We start from the raw sequence: 23,075 nt of genomic DNA, 5'->3' as shown, positions 1-23,075 counted from the left end.
AGCCATGATTTTAATATTTACTTACAAAGTGTGAACTTATGGAACATAGAAAGATATTAAATAATATTTCATATGTAATCAATTTTACTATCTTAAAAATTATAGAAAAATAATATTTCTCCTTACAAATTGAAAAGAGGTCCTTCATTTGCATTGAGCATGGTTATTGAAAGCTGTTTCACATTTATGAAAATAATCACTATTTACGAGTTTCACTTTTTTTTAAACAAATTGACATAATTGCAGTTAATATTACGGTGCTTATATGTGCATATATGTGTACCAATTGACGTGTATACCGGGTGTCCCAGTTTTTTCCGATCAAACTTTGTCGGTATGTTCTATACCTATAAGTGAAAAAGGAAAGTGTAACAATAACACGAAATACAAAGGGAACAGTATGAGAGGTAATGGTACAAAATAGAATAAGTTTATGTAAGCTGTGTTTACGACTTGAGGTCGCTGAAGGCGTTGTACGTAACTTTTACCAGTGTCATTCTTGCCTTGTGTCATAACCTCAATTTCGTTACCATTCCTTTCGTATTTCGTATTTATGTTATAATTTTTCAACGAAGCTTCAAACCACCTATGTTTATATAACATTTTCCTCTTATTTATACCCATAGAGCATACTGGCAAAGTTTGATCGAAAAAAAATGGGACACCCTGTATATTAAACTTAACCCTTGCGCGGACAACCGGGTACCCATTTCTATAATTTTGTTTGTTTTTGCGAAAATATCGTAAAATCGATCCGAATCACTATTGTTTGAACATTCTTATCTCGGTATACGTGTCCAAAATAAAAATTTTTGCAAACAACTTGAAGTATTAAAGCTTGAAACAACCGTGAACATTTTGATTAACTTATTTAGTTTCTTAACTTATTAATTTTCATAATATTTTTACTAAAAACGGCCTCTTAGAATGTGCATGCACGTCCAATAAATTTTACTATAATTTTCCAACTGTTTCACACGCACATCAACGACAAGTCTCTCTTAATTACGCTACGTTTATAGTTCGTGAATCTTTACGTTTCATCGTTCATACATACGTATCAGTAGTCGATCTTGTCAACCGCGTGCCTATTATCCTATTTCCGCGATAAGCGTTAGAATGGAAAGGGGGTCCGATAATGACGGTCATGTATCGCACGATTTATCAAGCACAGGCTTATCGATGTGTTGCGTACTTGAGAAGGAAAAGGGGGTGGCGATGGTGGCATTGTCGGCGGTCGCGGATGTGACAAATTGTCAGTCCACGGGAAGGGTGAGTTCTAGACACATCGCTATACGCCTACATCTGTTTCTCTGCTAATACCTTGTATAACTCTTATGGTCTTGTTGGGGGGGAAGCTGTGTCGTCTACCAGAGCATCGCGAGGGACAAACGATTTCAGAAGAGTGGAACGAGAAAGAAAAGGAAGAAGCGTTTACTCGGCAAATATATATATGTATATACAGGGTGTCCCACCTAAAAGTAGCCACCTAAATATCTCCTTCAGTTATTATGACACAAAAAACTAGGCACTTTTACTGCAATTTGAATAGTATCAAACGACGAATACACTGCAAAGAATATTTCTGTGCCCAAGGTTACTTCTTTTGGGGGGGAGGAGGTTTCAAGGTCACCGATATTTTTTACAAATGAGTGAATATTTTGTTTCTTCGAATATTGTAGCTGACATTAGAATGCATTTAGACATGTACAATGATGTGTCTTTGAAGTAACCTTTGACTCCGAAAATTAAAGTGAAGTATGAAATTTATTTTCATCGAGATCACAGACTATAGCAGCGACAGGCGAGAACCTAAAGAGTTTTCGGACCTATTGTTTCATCCTTAGGGAGGGTAGAATACGAGACCAATGTTTGGCCACCTATTTCTGAAGCACCCTGTACGTATATAATATAGCGTTCTCTTATGTAACGTTGTAGGACACCTACAGTGGTGCGTGCATAACCTAACTGCTTCACCCTTGCTTTAGACGTTTTTTCTTTCGCGATAATTACACCTTTACACGGGTTGTTGAGTAATTCTGATTAGCTCAGTAAGGTTGTTGCAGTTCGTAGTAGGTCTTTTATTTCTAAGGCATTTCTTCGTTTAATAAATTATATATTCGCACACGTGGTAATAAATTTTTCGTCCTTCGATGTGAGAGGAATGATTTTGTACATTTGTTTGATATGATTCTAAAATTGAATTCGCCTACGTATGAAACCATTTGATATAGAATTTCTTTGATAACCTTTTAGAATATGAATTCAGCATTTGAGCATGTACAAATTGATATTGTGTGAAAGATAGATTTTCACGAAGTTGTATATTACTTGAAAAAGTAATTTTTATAACGTTCCATAGGTTGAAACGAAAATTGAAATTGGTAATGAAAAGAAAGTAGTTGGCAAGCGGCATTCATCCTGAAATAAAATTGTGGAAAAATATCATTTATTTTGTACATAAACTATTACAATTTTATTGCATTAGAGTTGCTAGGAATTTCTGAATGATACATTCTTGGTATCTAATATCTCGAAGCATTCTAATACATTAAACAAAGAAAGGTACTTAAGGTTTCTCCGTTGTTATCTGCAAAGCAATGTCAGTATATGTAGACAAACTTATATGTATTTGAATATATGATCAAACTATTGTAAGTAATTGTAGTTGTAATTTATCCATTAACTGTTTTTCAGTAGGGATATTATATTATTTTTTTTTAATTACAGCCCTTATTTTGCTATAAGACACAAGTGTACAGAAATATTAGAAATTTTTTATATCAACTTAAATTCATCAGCAATTAGGATTTTGACTTATTTTCTGATAAGTAATAATTACGAGTCTTTCGTGAGTCTTTTAGGGTCGATTACTGCATTATATTTTAATCGTACTTTATTGTTAGAAACAAGGACTACATTATACAATAAAACTCTTTCCTATCCTAGATATTAATAAGTTTCACTCGCATGAAAAAGATCAACTATCCGCATATTTTACAGTTGAACAATTTTTAAATTAGACTCATCAGTAGCATAGCTTTCTCTTCGACGCTAAACCTCAATAAAATTCTTTACTCGTAAAGCAACGGGAACGAATAGTGTAACTTCCTCGTACATTTCATAATATATGACAATAGAAAGTTACAAACATTATCAAATATATTGCCCGTTAACCTAACTCAAACCCACTATGAGCCTAAAAGTTTCTCTCCATTAAAGTAATTCGAAGCTAACTACCAAGAAAGTTCCCGCAGCGTTTCGAACCTCCCAAACTTGATGTTCCTCGATTCTCACGTCTCTAACTTCTGGGCCTGTAGCTTTGACAGGTATCCTTTAATACTTCCGGGCGAGTTGTGTGCTTGGCGTTTTCATTCGAACTTAGTGGAACGTTCTTCTTTCTTCCCGCGGTGTGTTGTGTCGATATATTTAGGGAGAATGAGTGAGTTAGTGAGTAAGAGAGTGTGAGTGAGAAAGAGAGAATGAGAGGGAGAGAAACTGAGAGAATGAGTGGGCGAGTGTGTGAGTGAATGCGTTAGTGAAGAAGTAAGAGTGTGAGAGTAAAAAAGTATGAGTGAGACAGAGAATGAGCGAGTGAGTGAGTAAAAGAGTGTGAGTGAGAGTGAGAATGAGAGAAATTGGGAAAGAGAGAGAGCGAGGGAATGAGTGAGTGAGTAAGAGAAACTGAGAGAATGGGTGAGTTGAGTGTGTGAGAATGAGTAAGAGTGTGACAGTAAGAAAGTATGAGTGAGTGAGTGAGTGAATCAGTGAGTGAGCAAGAGAATGCGAGTAAGGCAGAGATAGATCGAGAGAGGGAGCGGGAGAGAGAATCCACTTACCGAAGGCGATGCAGTCTGCACGAGTATCCCCTTGAAGAGAGCACGACCTGCGTGCTCTATCTGACTCTAGCCCGCTCGAGGCTGGCCGTCCTCGAAGGAGGGAGAAGAAGAAAAGGGCGAAAAATAGGGAGAACGGGAGTGGTTGATAGCAGCGAGCATGCTGGTCGAGGTTGGGGGGCTCCGTAACAAACGCGGATCGTGTAAGGGGTCGAGCGGATAAAACGAGATCGTGTCTCAGGGCTAGATGCGAGGGTGAAAAACAGAGGATGAAAGAAATTGGTACATCGGTCGGGAGGAACGAGTCGACTGGACCGCAGGCTTTTGCTTCGTTTGCAAACTTTTCCTTCCTTTCCATCTGAGAAACATGAAACGCAGTAAACGTAAAGATATATAACGACCGTCTGTAATTACTTCTGTGAACAACCAATTACACCTACGATTTCGTGGAAGTATTTTCCACTATTTTCTTCGTCTTTTTCCAGAAAGACAAAGTACAACGAAGTTTCAATGAGGTTATTTGTCCAGCGATGTAGGAATTTAGAATAACACCAAGTACACAGACATCAGTCGTTATGTTCAGTGTATATACGTTGAAAATGTTACGCGTAAAATAGTGTACAATAATAGAGTTTCTTTTTTTTTTAGTTTATGCGTGTGATAATTACCTAGGAGGGCTTAGAAGGTGCATCATCCAGTCGACGAAAGAAGGGGTAGAAAAAAAATGAAAGAAGTAGCAAAGGGCTGGGGAGAGAAAGAAGAGAAAGGAGAGAAAGGGGAACTCAAGTGAGATTTTCAGATAAAAGCCAGTGTTTGAGTGGTTGCTCACGGTATTGTTGCCCTTTGCCCTTCGTGTTCACCGATGAGACAGAAGGGATTGTCTTCCTTCGAAAGCCGAGGAAACACTTTACCGCACGAACCGGAAGCACGGTCGTTTGACGCTTCCTGATCGTTCAGTGTTCGCTTTCTTCATTTATTTCAATTGTTCGTTCAGCGCTCTTTTAATCGAATAAACACGAAATATTAAATTTACACGAAGAATATTTTTATTTACAGTAGCTTATGTAAAATGAAACGAAATAACATTGTGGAATATGCACTTCTGTTTATAAATATTAAGACACTTATTGAATGTGAAGCAAATCTAAACTGTCACACAGGGAGAGATAGAAATTTAGAGATAATTAAGACAAGAAACAGCACCGATTCTACAAGTGTCAGTCACACGGCAGGCCAAATTCTCCAACTGGCAGTCAAACGGTAGGCCGACTCTATGTAATGTAATACAGGGCGTCTGTTTTATCTCAATACAGTGAAATATCTGGCAACAGTGAACGTGTTAATAAGTAAATATTGTTCACATTATGTCGTGTTTGATGTCATTTTCATCGGAAAAATCTCATCAATATGTTAAGAAATATTTCCGGACAAAAAAACGTAAAATTAAAAAAGTTGTTATTTAAATCGCTTTTTGGTTGCCTCGACTCACGTTTCATCCTTATCTTTTATTCGCTGTCCTTGTCTACTTTCGGCAGAATACAAAGGCGGGCGCGAGGCTCGAAAACGTAGTCCCTGACTCTACAAGTGTCAGGTTTAGCTTCCTTGCGGACTGACACTTGTGGAAAATTTACTGTATCTGCTGATTTATCTGCTAATGAAGTAAATTGCCATGTAAAAGTGAATAATCATGTTTTTCTAAATATCTAGTTTCGGTAGTATCTAATAAAACAAGAAAAAAAAACAATTTAGAAGTGTATTCTTCATTCAAGTAGTCATAAATCTTGAGTTACAATGAACACGTACTCATGTTGTCTGATTAAATTTAAAAACTGTCCTATAAAGAAAGTGACGTATCGCACTATATTCACTGTTAAAAAGTTAGAAGAGTATCGATCAATTTGATAATTAGAAGGGTCAATTTAGACATATGTATGTCAATCTTAATCGATAAATCTTCCATGTATAATTACTTACAGTTCCTTCGATGCAAATAAATTTGCTTTAAGAAGGTTAATAGATCGTGTTAACTACATTGCACCCTGCAATATTTTATTCCATGTGCGGACGTATAAATTACATTAGAGTATACTTCATTTAAAATACTCGTTACTGAACTAAACGTGCGTTCATCATAAGTGTACAGTATAGAGAAAAAACAATCCACGATCTTATATTTCGATAAATTTCCCGTAAAATTTTCAACCACTTCAAATCTACTCGATATTGGTAAAATTGCCGACATAAACTTCACTTCTCGTAGTTAAAAATTCACCACACGCGACCAAAAGCAGGCATTAATTCAACGTTCGTTCGTAATAGATTACGAAGCTTTTTTTCCACTTGTAGTTTAAAATGTGACACAACTTCCAACCATCTACTAAAATTCCACCATTAATGCTCGCTTAGAAATCCAACTGCGTCTTTCATCGACCTCACCTCTAAAAGCAAACTGTTCAAAATTTCCAACTCTGCGACGTAATTTCTGTCCAACGCTCGTTATTTACAGGGAAAAACTTTTTCCTCCCGTGTATATTGAATTTTCGCTAACATAGCGAACGAACGAAGTTAAGGCTGGCTGCATTTTGAAATCATGTGAAAAGTCGAACGGTATCGCTTCGTGACACGTTCTGCGCGATCTTTTAACCTATCTACCGCCACTTTATTCTTCTTCCATTCTTGTTCTGCGACCCTCCCCTTTGAATCCTCCCCGCCTTATGAATAAAGTAAGAAGTTTCGTCGCACATATGTACCCTCCCGAGCATCATCTACCATCCGACCACTTTCGGCGACATCCAGCTCCTTCTCCTTACGCTATTCCTGACGCGAAGCGTAATGTTACGATGGGCACCATATTGCGTTATGGGTATCAAGCCGCACATAAAAAGGTATTAGCGCTTCCTCCATATGCTCTGCACTGGTGGTTGAATTTATTCGAGTAGATAGCCGGAGCGTTGATCGTGAAAATGGCACCTTAGGGTTGGTTTAGACGGAGATCGCATAACTGAACTTATTGTGCGAAGCTTCATTTGAGAACCAAAGATATATTGATATTTGTTTTGTTCTCAAATGAAGCTTTGCACAGTAAGTTCAGCGCGTTTCTAAGATGTTGATATTTGCAAGATTTAGCGAGAGATTTGGTCAAGTTTCTAACACGTTGTGAGTCGCACGAAGATATTGGTAATGATGATAGTCGCCGCCTTTGGAGTTACTGTATTTACAGAGTTTAGAAGGAGATGTGGAATGGACTGGAGAGAGGTTGAGGTAAAAGGTCTAGGAAAGTGGCAAAGGTCCTAAGTGACTGAGAACTGAAGTACAAAATATTTGGCGAAATGAGTGTTCGAACATCGAACTGGTACATATAAAATACGGACATATTGGGTTGGAACAAAAGTTCGTAGCGTTTTAACTCCTTCGCACCTATGGGCGAAATATCTCGCGACCCAATGTCGTTCGTGCAACGCTTCGAACGAGATATATCGCGTCCAAATGAAAAAACACGCGAGATACATATTTCGTTCGAAGAGTGAATGGCATTGAGGTATCGCGTATAAGGTGCCGCATGAATGACATTACGCCGCAAAATACTGGGTCGCGAGATATCTCGCCTACAAATGCGAAAGGGTTAAGTGAAATTCAAAAACAATGTTTAGCTATTTGCACGTAGATTTATTCAACCACATATACGTCATTTCGTTTCACTATCTTGCGCCACTTTTGAGGCAGTGTTATGATTCCATCTTCCCAGGACATGGCAGTTTTCTCGGGGATGAACTGATCCAGGTGGTTTGACAAACGCTACGAACATTTGTTCCAATCGAATACTTACTCCAACGGGCATTTCAACAGTGCAAGACGCTATAGTTGATCTCTCAATTAGACACTTCATACGCTCTCTTAACCCTCGGATAGCTAAAATCTCTTTCTTTATAATTATGTAAAATAACAAACATGTTTACCTCTGACTCTGTTTTGGAAAGCAGCGGTGACCCGGCATCTTCTGATGTTCAGGTACACTCGCTAGTAAAGTGATTATTATCGAATAACACACTTATTAAACAACAATGGTCTGTTTATTTTTTATGCATAGTTTGCTTATACATGCACCTTCAGAACGTAGCATAGGTTTCAATGAAAGTGTCCGAATTATTTAAAATAATGGCAACTTTTTAACGCGTGCTCCTTTCGTCGAAGTATCCAGCCCTATTTCTTATTATCATTTTGCATATTTTTGGCATACTTTCTACAAGTTTTTGTAATTTTTCGGGTGGGATACTTCGCCAGCCTTATTCTAACAACTGCCACAAGTGTTCTTTTGAAGACTTAACACGTTCGCTGTCAGGGTCTGAGAAGAAAATCTTGCACCACAGCCCAGGGTGTGTTTGTTAGAATATGTCCTTAAATTGTGGGTGTTTTTATGATATATTTATAACATTCCAAATAAGCAAATGTAGTTGTCTCTAGACCAAGGACATCCTACAACTAGTTTATTGTTTGTAGCTCAACAATGCTGTTCATTTGCAAATTTGTTGCAGTACGTTGTCATAAACTGAAAAAGAACACAGAGCTCGGATACAAGAATCGGGCGCTGGTAGCGAACGTGTTAAACTAACAGAAGACTTAAACGAAATCGTACTTCAGATATAGGTAATAGACCAATAATACCTACCTGCACTGCCTGTACTAACGACACAAATGATGTTTACTTCTATTAGCTTCAGCAGCACAATCCACGCTGAAAAGAACCTTAAGACGGGATATGTACAGTTTCCATTGTAAAAGTCTATTATACACTATACAATAACAACAATACCCAGATAGCACACGACATTTTAGAGATGTCTATTTTTTGTGTGAACGTCTTACGACGGATTTGTATTCAGTGAGTGTCTCTTTAAAGAGAATTGTCGAAGGGAGAACTTCTCGTGAAAAATCTAACGAGAACATTTTTGTCCTAACGAAGAAGCAAGCTTTGTTAGTGGGTGGTAATAAAATAAACAGTGTAACAAAATATCATCTCCAATATCTGATTCAACAATGTTTAATATCTGATTAACCCTTCAACGCTCACATTTTTCTCAATTTGATATACCAAAATAAGATCAATCTTATTTCTTTTTAAATTATTTCCTAGGCCCACTGTTTACAACGTTGTGCCATAACAGAAAGGATAGCGCAATATGAGAAATGAAAGAAAATAATTTAAAAAAAATTGCACTTATCGTACGATTAGTTGAACGTGAACGTGAAGGGTTTAAAGAGTTCCGGAATATCAAATGTTTCAGAAAGGATGCATGCCTTTAAGAGAAATCCGCTCGTGGAGCGGGCTAGTAGTCGAGAAGCTTTTTATCAAGCATAAAGAAAAACCGCGGACGTGATCGAGCAAAGGCGAATCAAGAGCATAGGGGGTTACGCTCCCTTACATTTTCTTGCTGGCCGTGTGGTGCAGCCCCAAAGCATCGACTACCCCTGCCAGGCAATAGTGGACCAGCAGGGTGGTCGCAGTAACGACGCGTCGTCAGTTAATCAAGCCATTTCGTTCCGGCGAGACCCGAATGAGGATACGGCTTGAACGACCATCGATTTTCTTCTTACTATTCTCTCGTGGAAATCCCTTCGCGACGCCCAATCTCAATCTCTGGGGTGCCGGTTCTTTCCCTTAAACCTCGTGGCTTTGGAATTGGCAAGAAAAACTACCCTTTAACGACACTTTGCCGCTCGATGTGTGTGTGTGTGCTGCTCGCAGGTGTCAACTAATTATACCAGACACTTCAGCTTGACATTTTTTTTATCGCCTTTATTTTATGTATTAGTCTTAGAATTGTAGACTTTTTACATAGCATTCGTCATTCTGTTCACTCTTTCTATCCGTTCGTTTCACTCTTTCTTTTCTTACACTCGATTCAGCAGTTTCAGCGTTGAAATTTTATCACATTATTTTCTTTTACGTCGAAGTGAATTTCTAAAACAAAATATTTTGTAGAATTATCTTGCGATCGATTGTCGATGATAATCGACAGTAGGTATCGAACTTTTTTTAATTCACAGGGCGTAGACTGTTACTTTGATTTCGAAGTTTAATTCATTTTTGATATAGTGATATAGTGCATAACTATATAGGGTGTTTACGCCATTACTAGCCAGCGTTTTTCTCGTAAATGGTAAGCACGTGGAAAAACTGAAAGAAGAAAAAGTTTTACTATCTTTTGTAGCCAACATAATGTGTAAATCTTTTATATTTGCAGTATGTTTCGAAAAATGCAGGTGACCTTTATTCTTTTAAATGAAATGCCACATATTTTCTATATTACTAAATTTTCAAAAATTACTACAATTAAGAACCGTGTGTGTGAATAAAATAACCTATTATGATATTTGACTATTTCTTTAAAATATTGCTTTAGTTAATATGTGGCTTGCGAAAAATTGAAAATGTCCCAAAGTGGCTCACGAAGTAATTGACGATGGTCAGGTTTCTCCGAGAAAATAGGTAACTCCTAATATTTGCATAAAATCGCGTTACACTCGCAGCCGCAACTACTTTCTATGGTAGGAAAAGTCTCCCGGGTGTCTAGTGAAGGTAAATATTGAACGAGCTTAGTGTCCTTGAATGACCTTGAAAGACCAACGTGTTATAAGTCGACGAATTCGGTTTGAAGTGTAGCTAAAAGAAAAAATATATAGTTCCCTTAAAAAAAAAAAAAAGAAAAAAGAGAAACAAAGGTCAGCTGGATTTAAACAAAATTGCGCACATTATAAGATGTTCCTCTTCAAACAGGGTAAATTCTATTTGAATCATTTTTTCAAATAAAAAGTAATATGGGAGGTAATCGCGTATGAAGATTAAAATGGAACACTCTGTATATTATTATATATTAACATAACAACACTTCTGTTAAATATCTTACCGAGTACATAAAATTGTGCTTTTAAATATTGGCTACCTTGTTTACAGTGAAAAGGAAAAGCGTTTGAAAGACACATTCTCGGATGAAATGAGTTAATGGTGATATTTCACAGCTAACGAATTTCCGTTCGCCATGCGGAGCCCCACAATTAAACTTCACGCCGAAAATTTCATTCACTTCCGAATGCTCGCCAGATTTCGCTGTGCATTTCGTGACGAGTTTAGAAAGTTGTGATTTCGCAATTTGTGTGGCGCCCAGTTTGTTAGTCGCCGTTTGCTAAGCACTTGCTGAAGAGTGTCTTTGTCGTGCACTGCAAATTGCACAATAAAGTATGTTACGCCGATCTCGGTAGTCGAAGCGCGAACATCGTCGTATCGTTTATCAATTTGATGGCATCGTGCAACAACTACGCTTGTAAAGCGATGAAACATCACCGTAAGAACTTTTGTCGATCGATTTCGTTGAACGACGCAGTGTATACTGTTTTCTCTAGAATTCGCTGTACACGTGTCATCCTAATGAAGAGCAAGCGAAAACATATTTCTATTACAGTTTGCAAAATATTAAAAAATAATATTTCGAACGTTGTAATTGTACTTGATGAGTAGCAGGATGTGTAAAGAGCGTAAGACATTTGTTTCCTTTTTAACCCTTGTACGGAGTTTGTAAAGTTACACGAATAAATAAATTTGGGCGAAATTGAGCCGAATATCGTATATTTGCAAAAAACGAACGTGGAAAAATAAAACTCAGTTCGTTTAATTACTACGGCTTAATATTGTAATAATATATTAACTTGTACAGTATAATTTTAATATTACATTGAAATTATATGAAATATTGCTACTTGCTTTGCTGGTCCTGGGCGAGACGTTGAAATATTTTCTTCTCGCGTTTGCCCACTTCAAGATATTACATGAACACACCATTATATAGAGTTGTCTCTGGATTTATAATATCTCGAATTATTACGTTCAATTCCCATGCGTTCATCTAAAGCAGTGCCGTTCAGGAGGCCTTCAGGCGGGCAGGGGCGCCCGCCGCTGCCCGCGGGCAGAGCTGAGGGCAAAGTCGCGGGCTAATGATGTCATATACATTAAAGCGAAGTAGGGGAAAGATGCTTGGGTTACATATCGTTGGTTACTACATACATCATACATAAATACCAGCACCGTTGCCCAAGAAGACAGGTTGTTGCCCGCCGGTTTGTTTACGCCCGGGGAATCCTAATACGCTGCCCGTACGGGCAATGACTGAACGGCACTGAACAAAAGGAAGGCTATCTAAACTTTCTTCTAAATCTGAGCTTTCTTTACCCACTTCTGTTTCTGTTACATACGTAATCTTCTTCTACATCAGTCATTCTCAAAAATATCTTCACTGTATACTATAAATTTTGTTATTTATCGAATTTTACTCGTGTCGCGAATAAAAGTCACGTTTAACTCCCAAGATTCAGTAATTAATATACATAAAAAGATTGACACTCTTTTATTTCTTTTAGAAGTTATTTCAAAATAAGATGACTAATTTTTAACACACTCTGGTTTATGCCAAATGTACAGATTTTAATATCCTTAACCCTTGGGTAGTTTATCGCGTGTGAGACTCGGGCAAAGTGTCAAGTATTTAACTGTTTAACTCAACAGAGACTCTTAAGAAGAAAGTTAAAAAGGAACGAGATATTATTGTCATAACTATGACGTAGGGTTATGTATTCCTTGTTTTAAAAATGAGCATACTCGACGTAATTGTTAAAAGAATACGCGTGAAATGTACTTTTTTTTTTTTACCGTAATTCATAATTTTATTAGACTGTCAAAGGGTTAACGTATTTCCAACATAACGAGTAGTTTGAACAATTTGTAATCGTACAACGACAAAGTACTTACACGTTGTGCGAAATTTTGTGGTTGGTCAGGAGCGTAAGTAGATGAGCACTTTCGCTTCGAGGTTGGTCAATGACCACTTGATCTTAAGGACAGCACGCTCAGCGGTCAGCGGTCGTACGCAAAGTACGCGAGATACGCCTGTATCGGGTTTCATTGTCATTGAAATCGTCTGGCTGGTCTGGGAAAGAGGAAGGAAGGAAAGGACTTGCAGAATTTCCGATGGCGTGGAGGAGAGGCAGAGCGAAAGAGAAACGGTGAGGGGCGTCCATAGGGACGACTGCAACCCTCGTAATCCCGCGACTGAAAGCCTCGTTTAATATTTATGATTTATTTCGGTTTAATTCGACGTGCAAACGGGAGGACGCATTTATATTCAACGATGTTTGCGTGTTAGATCGCTGGACGACCCCGACATTTGGCAGGTATGTGCGAAAACAGGATTAGCGGGCTATGCAAAGTTTTAACGAATTGAAACTTCCTTCTATATCTGTTTCGTCGTGCGCGAGGATCACCGTGCTTGCACTAATTCGGGAAAATGATTAAAAAACCAACGGATTCCGGTACCTTTGTCGTAAACCTTTTGTAATATGGAAACAAAAAGTGTTCAGGGTAGAATTTAGAAAAAATTTCAGTACCAAAATGTGTGTTGGGAAAATACACTGTTTGTAAAAATAATTGCAAAAATGAAATCACACAAATTGATATTGTTTGGGGAATTGAAAAGGAAAAATGATCAAAATTTGGCTAAAGATCTGATTTATTAGAAAAGGTCATGTTTTCCCTAGAGTATTCCGAAAAACGTATGTGCTTTCCGGATTTGTGCAACCCCAATTTCTAGGTGGTGCAATTTTTTTGCTAAGCAATGTATTTTAATAATAAAGAGTTGAGAAATGACTTTATTTTATTGCATACTGTAAGCGAAAAAATTAGTACCATTCAGTCAGAACCATTCGTTATGCAATACAGATTAAAGATAGTTCTAGTTTTAATACGTTAATCAGAGTTTTAATTGTCAGTATAATTTATCAATAATTACAAATAAATATTATGTCATTTTTATTTTAAGTCCTTTAAGAGCAAAATATATTTGTTTCTAAAGAATAGATACTTACAAATAATAAAAGTATTATTTTATTTTTACAACACTAAAGCTGAAAAGTTATTACAACGAAAACTAGTAACAAATAAAATACGAAATTTAACTTAATCTTTATAACAGATAAAAGTGTCATTCTTAAATGTAATAAGGTCCCTTATCACCATACAACAGATATAAACAAATAAAATAGAAAATTTTAGGTGACTCTACGTGCAAAAATAAGTCGCAAAAAAAGAATAACATTTTTTCGTATCGGTCTTCGTGTCCGAAGGAATCAGTATTGAAAATTTAGCCTTTGTTACGTTCGGATTCATAAACACCACCAATGTCGTGGCTTGTTATCATTTCTGTGTCAGACTTTCAGTCTCTATCGTTCTGTCGACACGGCAACATACAGTAATCGAGAGTACACACCGATATGATTCTCCCGTTGGGTGCTTGTGCAGGTAACGCATCTATGGCTATTAACCCTTTGCACTCGGAGGTCATTTTGCTGTAGGAAAGTTTGCTGAAATCAGATCTTTGAAAAATTTTAAAATTAACGTAAAAACAACTGTTTTATTTAAATATTCAACGTATTCTCTATTTCACTATGGCAATCAAAATAGAGATCCCATAGATCTGCTCTCTGATTTGATCGATTATTTACCAAGTGACGGTTACTTAATGTCGCTTCTCAGTCGCCACTCGACTGCAAAGTGTCAATTACTACAAAGAACGCTTTCTGTCATCCTGACAGAAGATCTCAACACAATGATATTTGTACGCCGTAGACGTGAGATCACGTGTAAGTGTACGTGTACTCGATAGATCTTCAACGCTGGTGTATTCGGAAACGAAGCCCGATACGAAAAAATGTTATTCGTTTTTTTCTTTCGACTTATTTTTGCACGTAGAATCATCCCCTTGCCGCTTGTACCACTAGTTCGGAAACACCCTGTATGATGCCACAAAAAAGTAAAGGCAACCCTGATTTTTTATCGAAGAAACAGTGTTTCGACCATTTTTATTATTGCAATTTAACTGTTTTATCGACTGCTGGCTAATTTTTGTTTATAGCATTTTTCTGTCAGATTATCGCAAGTAGATAAATAGTAAATGATTAATATTAACAATCGTAAATGGTAAATTGATCGAATTCAAATAAAAGAAGCTGTGAATATTTCGAAAAATTGAAGAGGAAGTTAATGCAAGAAAAGTAAATTGTCACGTCACACGTTCAAGGGACGTAGAACAGCATTTAACCGGCGTTTCGTGTCTGTGTACTAAATACCGTTAACGACAGAGGAGCCGTCAACAAATAGCGATAAATTTCCAGGACGTTGTGCGGCCGCACTTTACACAATCGAAGGGCGGTTCCGCAGAATCGTCATCGTCATTGTTCTAGCAACAATGCCCGATGGAAATACCTTCACCCTCGTATCCGGTTCCTTGCGTACACCAGGGGAGAGTATTGCCCTCGGTATTAACTCGCGTAATTGAGATTTATTAATCCGGAGGCCGGTTGGTGGCCACGTTGCAACCGTCTCCATTCCCGCCGTAGCAAGTTTTATGTCGTAACTTTATTATTATTACGTCTTATGAATTTATGCCTGTCATTATGCGCGAAGGTAAAGTGAACATTTTCGCGCACAAAGGATTTAATTCATTTCCTACATCTCTTTCTCTCTCTCTCTCTCTTTTGATATGATTCTTGCGAAAATATAAGGCGACAGTAATTTGAAAAGAGTGCATTTAATTTTTTGTTCTATTAAACGTCACTCCCTGACACGAATGGAAGTACAATGTTTCATTCTTATGAGAGATTTATGGGTGAATTGTTAAAAGTGGAAATTCCGTATTTTAAAAAGTGTTAATATTATAAATTCGTATATAAATGTTGTATGATTACCTTTTCAACGACATAGGTACTCTTTAAGTTTAATATACCGGGTGTCCCAGTTTTTTTAAAATCAAATTTTGTATAGGTAAGGAAAGAATGTTATACAAACATAGGTCGTTTGAAGCTTTGTTTAAAAGTTACGACAAAAATAACGGCTTTAACATTTTTAATTGTCGATACATTGTTATTATATATTTTTCCTAGAATAATTGTATCTTTATGAGTCTTGAAGAGATTAATGTTTGTATTAACTACGTTATTATTTATTTATTTAATTTATACGGGAAAATTTCCAATTAGATTACACACGAATAGTTAAAACATTACAGATAATACAAGAAATACTAACGGACGCAAATTCAAAATAGGAAACTTACAAGACTCTGTGAATATGTGTTATGAAGGAGTGAGTAGAAATTCTGTGTATTCGAAAATTACATAGGGTGTCTAAAAATTTGTACACAATTTGGGTCTTCAGGCTTTTGAACTCACTGTGCAGTTAATTCTAGAATTAACTAATTAAAACTTGTATTAACAGGAGAGATTTGTTAAAAAGTTTGTATTTTGACGAAATTCGGGGTTTAACTGTAACATATACCTGCATATACAATACATCTTACACTGAATACTACATTAGACTGTCTTAATCAGAGCAAAATGTTGGACATACGTAATTACGAAAATTGCATACAATGTTTTACAGTCGTGTTAACATCTAAGAAACATAGCTCAGAAAATTAAATCTTATTTCTACACACTTTCTTAGTTACGAAGTGTTTGTTAGGGAAAAAAGAAAAGAATACTTTATTCCAATTACAGCAGCCGCGTGAAAACACGTTTCGGTAATATTGCGACAGTAAATCAAAACGATCAAATCATCCAGATTAAGAACTGTGGTGGCCGCTGCCGAATATCGGACGCCGTTACCGTGATTAAATCCGTTTTCATCGCCGGTCGTAATCTAAATGAGGCAAAGCGATCCGTCATCTAGCCGTTTAATGAAAGTCGCGACCATAACTTAGCCGACTCGGGCTTAAGACACCAACTAAGGAAACAGAGGCAGAGTCGAAGGTGGAAGTTGAACACTTAATCCAGCAATATGAAACTCCCCTGCGGATTACTCTGCAGCCGCTCCCCTCTTCGTGTTAAATTCTGCTTTCTTATTCGCATTATTCTACACGATCGAAAATGTTCGACTCGATCAAGCGGACGTTTCATGTTAGGGCTTGCGGTTGATCTTTCGATCGTTCAAGCTTTGCCGGTTTTTGCACGTGTGTGCCGACTAGTGTTCTAAGGTTTCGAAGGAACAGCTTCTTGATTGAAACACTAAGTTTTTATTTTATGTTCTATTTTCTACAACTAATTCAAGATATAAATTCTATTGCGAAGTGAGAGGTGTTTCACTTGCGAGTGGCCAAGTGTTTCTGCTGGAGTCTCTGCGGTTTCCCTCGACGAAGACTCCTATTTTCCTAAAAACACCCTGATTGGTGATTTTTCCTTTTCTAAATCACCGATCAGTTTACTCCGGTGCATCGCAACCTCCCTCCGTTTCGCCCTTAGCGCGTTATCTTAGGATGGGTTAAACAACGACCGGAGAAAGTGTTCGGTGGACGGATGCGTGGGAATCCTGTGGAATCTCCGCTTTTCTAGGCTTTGTTAAAGTCAAGTGGCCCATCGACGTTGGCAAAAGTCGTGGGCCACTTTTCTATTTTCCGTTCGGAGACTCCAGGATTCATGGCAGGGCCTGGTCCTAGGGACTAAGTGTCGCAGGCAACGCAATAAACACTTGTGGTGTTTTGAGAAAGCGATATTTGCCTGCGACGGCGACCACTTGACTGGCTGCCATAAATCCGGCTACAGGATACGCCTTAACATTTCAGGTAAATAATGATGTGTGATCAAGGACGTGTTGCGTCTTTTTATCGAACGTACTGTGATGCCCGGTTTGCTCCAATTCCTCGAAACTAGGAGCAGATATTGGGGTATCACTGAATTAAAACACTTAGGGATCGTCGTTGCGTAGAAACAGAACTTTATTTAACGGAGATTTCGACGTTACGTGACGTGCGCGTGGTGAAATAGAGAATGAATCCGGAAATGGAGAAAATAGGGCTACTTAAGGGTTCTGGGAAGATGGACTTTGGGTTGTGACTGTGCAGGAGAGTTGGAAAGTGGGTGACTAGTTGTAAATACAGATAAAACTAAGGACTGAGAAGGTGTAACAGTACGATCGATTGCCGTTACCGTGACGTCAATACCGTGGCAGAGAATTGCTGGTGAAAAAGTCGGAGAATTTTTTAGGATGAAGGGTCATTTGTGTCTCTAAACCTGTCACACACCAGAGTTTTATATTTCAATGTTTGAATGTTAAATAAACTTAAACAGTCGTTACACAATTATTAACTATGTAAAATAAAGGAAAGTGCAAGAATTGTTCAAAAATTTCTTTGCAAGACACGTTATATTAAATACTAATTATATAGGAAGCTAACAATGAACTATAGTTTATATTCATCAGCAATAATTGAAGTAATGCGAAACCATTTTGTATTTTCTTAACCCCTTAATCTGTAACAACGAGTCACACTCGTGACAGAGATTCTACTCATGATAAGAGAAAAGTAGTTATATTAATAAGAAAAATTAATTGTAATCCTAACTCTTGTTTGAATTTATAACACTGAGAATTACACACTAAAACACTAAATGACTGACGCTTAGATGCATAGTCAGAAAAAAATCATAGGTTATGATTATCGATAATCTTTAAACAACGCTTTATATTTGATCTTGTTATGTGAAATATTTTACGATTATCATAAGAGGTATGCATGAAAATACAAAATTCTTTAGACAAACAATTACTGTACCGCACTAAACCAAGCAAATGTTGTACGATAAATAACAGGGTTCTGCGTTTATTGTTACAGAGGGATGGCGGGATTCGGTGTTGGGGGCCTCACGTCGTTTATTGGTGACTCTCGGCAGTCTCTCCAGGGACAGTTCGCCATCTCCTGCCAGGGTAAGTCATTGTACTGTTTATCTTTTCTCAAAAAAAAACCTTGTGGAGACGGTGGTCTTGATATTTACCCTGAGCCAATTGCTGATTAACGACATACAAAGGGAGAAACACGTAGCTACAACGTTGTTTAAAGGAGAACTTGAACGTTATGTAGTACGTTAAATTAGTAGGGAAAAAAGGAATTGCATAACTTTTAAAATATTTCAATTCAGAAGTTTTAGAAACCGTTGAATTTTTGTAATAATTTATAAATAGTTGTATCAAAATAAACAGTAGTAGGCAGAATTGCGCAATGTTTTCTTAAAATATTTCTAAACTGAACTAAAATATCTTGTGCAACTCGAACAACTATAAAACGACTCCGACAACACTAAGAATATTCAGGCAAGTCAGGCTCACAACACTACAACTCTATCTGCAACACTTCATTTACAACACTGCGACTCTAATCACAACACTCCCAGCTTACCTGCAATTTTAACTCTATTATTCTAAGACAACTGTTACACATCTCTAACAACTATAAAACAACTTGTACAACACTAAGACAACTTTTAGAAGACTCGTACAACGCTCTCTGCAACACTATCCCTAACACTCCATCTCCAACACTGACGATTCTGGCAACACTTCGACTCTGTCTGCCACTCTTTATTTACAACATTCTGACGACTCTATCCAACACTCTCTGTCTACAACACTGACTCTATTTGTCACTCTCTATATGCAACACTGACTCTATTTGTCACTCTCTATATGCAACACTTTGACGACTCTTACACTCTCTATCTGCAACACTCTGATGACTCTATCGAACACTCTCTATCTACAACACTCTGACCACTTTATCTAACACCTTCTATTTACAACACTGCGATCGCTCTATCTAACACTCTCTATCCACAACACTATAATCACTCTATCTAACACTCTCTATTTACAACATTCTGATGACTCTATCCAACACTCTGTATCTACAACACTCTGACTATGCCACTCTCTATCTGCAACACTCTGACAACTCTTACACTCTCTACCTGCAACACTCTGGCGACTCTTACACTCTCTACCTGCAACACTGTGGTCACTCTCTATCTACAATACTCTGACCACTCTATTTCACACTGCCTTTGTCTACAAGGAAATCTTTTCCTTCGCCTTCTTTCTCTCCCACCATACACACACGCTATTTCTAGGTTTTTCTATTGAAAATGGTCAACGCATTAGTGGGCGAGGGTTTTCGCGAAAGGCCTGGCTTGTGTCCCTGTAGACCAGCACTTTCTCTTATACAACCCTCGTCCTGCGCCTCGTAAAAATACGCACGAAGAGGCAACATTTTTACGATACTACAATACTGTATCTGTTTACATTTAAAATATCAAACAACCTGAATGAAAAGTTGAACGTGTACCACCGGTAGTACACGCGACGCGAAACGTGTTAATTACTAATCATCGCTAACGGTACGCGAAAATCGAGCAAACATTCTTTACTCTTGTCACTTGGCTTGATCCACGTTCGTCACCTGAGGGTAGAAACGCTATTTCGATACTGAAATGTAAATTGAACCACGGCTGGCACCCTCGTGCATTTCGGATTGCCAAAAGCAAGGATCTACTCGACGCCTCCGGCTGTAATATGCAAATGACACGCAACACCGGCAGATACGATCTCGTTACTAGCGCGACCGAGGGTGAATAATATTTATCGTAGGCAGATCAAGGTCCAAGATATTCTTCCTATTCTACAATCTTTCTTCTTTCGCAAGAAATATTTCTGCAGAGAACAAACGTAGATTTGCCGAGTTTCCTTTTACTCGATGGGTTTATTCTATTTTACTATTCCAATTCAACGTGACCGCAATTTGATTACGATAACGATTTCTTTCAAGGATGCAAGAATTATGTCAAGCCAAGCGTGTTTCTCGAAAAATGAAAGAGAAAAGTTTTATAGTTACAAATTAAATAGCGTATGTATCATTTTCTATATTTGAAATACCTAACCTTCAATTTTTGATCATAGTTAAAAATATTACTCAAGATAAATTTGTGAAATTGAAAATTAGTAAAAGCAATATTTTTATTTTTCATTTATTTTTACGAACGGTTACTGCTTCTTCAATGTTTCTGCAAAAATTTATACCACGAAAGGTGTCTATTAGAATAGTTAAACATAAGAGTCTTTATATTTTTTCACAAGCTACGAGTTGTAAGCTGTAAGCTCTTTCTCTTGTATACAGTGTGTGATTTATCTGGAAGCGTGTAAATATCTGGAAAAATATGGATGACACGGAAAAATACTTGAGACAAAAACTGTAGGGTACCAAGGGGCATATATGACTATATTTCTTTGACCTTGAGAAGCTTTATCAAGGTTACGTTTAACACTACTGTCAGAAAATACTCCGACTCAGCGTAGGGTGGGCGAAAAGTCCACTAAACGTATCTACGTTTTCCGCAACAATATATTACACTCAGAATCTGTGTCTACGTTAATCGGATGTCGCTTGCAAAGGTGTACATTGAAGGTCTCGGGAAGGTAAACGTATCTACGTTTTCCGCAACAATATATTACACTCAGAATCTGTGTCTACGTTAATCGGACATCGCTTGCAAAGGTGTACATTGAAGGTCTCAGGAAGGGTGAGTATGCGTCGTCCTGCCGATCCCTGTCCACCCCTACGCGAACAGGCCCAGGGAAAGTCCCAAAGGGGCGGAGTCACCCCCACCGAGCGCGCTGGGCCTGGCTCCATGGTGCTCGCTTCACCGTCTTCGAGACGGATTTTCTCACACTACCTGCGAGTGCATTTTGCACTAACCAATATCGAGATATCAAATTTCAAATCTGACGATACTGCCGCCATCTTTTTCCTTACAATGTCAAGTGTTCTTTTCTGCTAAAGCGTGTATTTCAAAAGTGATAATCGATTAAAATTCAACGATTACAGAAAGGAGATTAAGTAACGCGGTACTACAATATTTATCTCGTGAATATAGTTTAGTTATTTTCTTTTTTAATTTGAGATTTACGTCACATCGACCTTCAGGTCATTAGCGACGACTAGGTCTCGTTTTCTTCATTCCTGTCCGATTATATATTATGATAGATGTTGATGTCCTTTAGATAGTTTAAGGTATTTTCTACGCGTTTCTGTGACGTCAAGGCCGCTGTCGATGTTATTTTATACTTTTGTCTTTGGGTGCGGTATCTTCTGCATTCGAATAGTAGATGGTTGGTCGATAGAATTTGCTTACAGACGTTACATATTGGTGGTTCTGTGTTTTTAATTAGGTACTCATGTGTAAGTTTGCAGTGGCTTAGACACTTGATCGGGGCGTTGAACCTTGATCTTCGTACATTTTCCACCGCAACACACGTTCATCCTGCGAATAAATTTTAAGGAAGCCTTTCATAAGGAGCGGAGCAATATATCACTGTCCACGGCAAAGTGAATACGACGCGGGGAAAAGTTTTGTAAGCGTTGGCAAAGTGGATTACAGTATAACAGTTCATCACACACGTTATCGTGGAAGTAGAATAAGTGGATTCGCTGCGTGTTACTGTTAACACTTGTTTAGTAAGTTTAACAATTTTTACGATTATTTCGTTATCTGCTTGGAATTTTCGCGATCTATCACTTTTGTGACCTGTGATTTATGAAATATGAATTACAGCGAAATTAACGGTACTGAAATTAATACTCTTTATCGTCTATTGTATATTTTGAAAATCTTTTAAAAATTCATTACTACTTGATTATTTCTGCATAACAGCTAGGAACGATTTTAAGTTTACTGTCAGAAAAAAGTTCAGGTGTGTTAAATATTTAGAAGATAAAAAAAATAAATATCTAACGTGGAAATTATTACAATTATTTAAAATTATTAAAACTGTTATTAAATTGTATTGATTACGTTTAACAATTTTAGAGATTGAGATCCTAATTTGTACACGATTAAAAATTTTTTAAATATCTAACGCTTTTGTTCCTGAAAAAATTAAGGATGTGCTAAATGTAAAATTTCGCAAAATATAAGATAGAAATTAATTCTCGGTGTGTGTACGTGTTTACATGTAAGTAACCAACCAGTCAGTTTGTCGTCAATTGTCACTTGCTGGTGATATGTGTGTAACATAATTCAAAACAGTTAGCAGCATGTCTTAAATATACAGAATCATTACTTATATCCATTTTAAAGATATTAGACCTTACCAGTTAACTGTTGTAATTAGTTTTACAATTAGAAACAGTCAAGTTTATAACAGCCTGTCAAAATGTGTGGAATTTTAAACTTTGAACATACGAATAATTAGAATCAATTTGTAAGCTCAGAGAACTGTTGTTTATACATGTTAATTCCTTTCTTACATAATATGTTATGTATGTAACATACATAAATATTATAATTTCTAATAATTACTTAATTAATTAATAATAA

General features: G+C 37.3%; 1 protein-coding gene across 1 annotated transcript in view; it reads left to right on the top strand.

Moving 5' to 3' along the window:
• Positions 1-23,075, top strand: part of LOC108579627 (choline O-acetyltransferase) — a 139,810-nt gene that overhangs the window by 25,295 nt on the left and 91,440 nt on the right. The window contains 1 exon segment of the mRNA XM_017943213.1: positions 18,545-18,636. Within this exon segment, the coding sequence (XP_017798702.1) occupies positions 18,545-18,636 (92 nt within the window).

Source organism: Habropoda laboriosa, unplaced genomic scaffold (genome assembly GCF_001263275.1).
Source record: "Habropoda laboriosa isolate 0110345459 unplaced genomic scaffold, ASM126327v1 scaffold39, whole genome shotgun sequence".
NCBI lineage: Eukaryota > Metazoa > Arthropoda > Insecta > Hymenoptera > Apidae > Habropoda > Habropoda laboriosa.
This window is presented reverse-complemented; position numbering and strand designations above follow the sequence as displayed.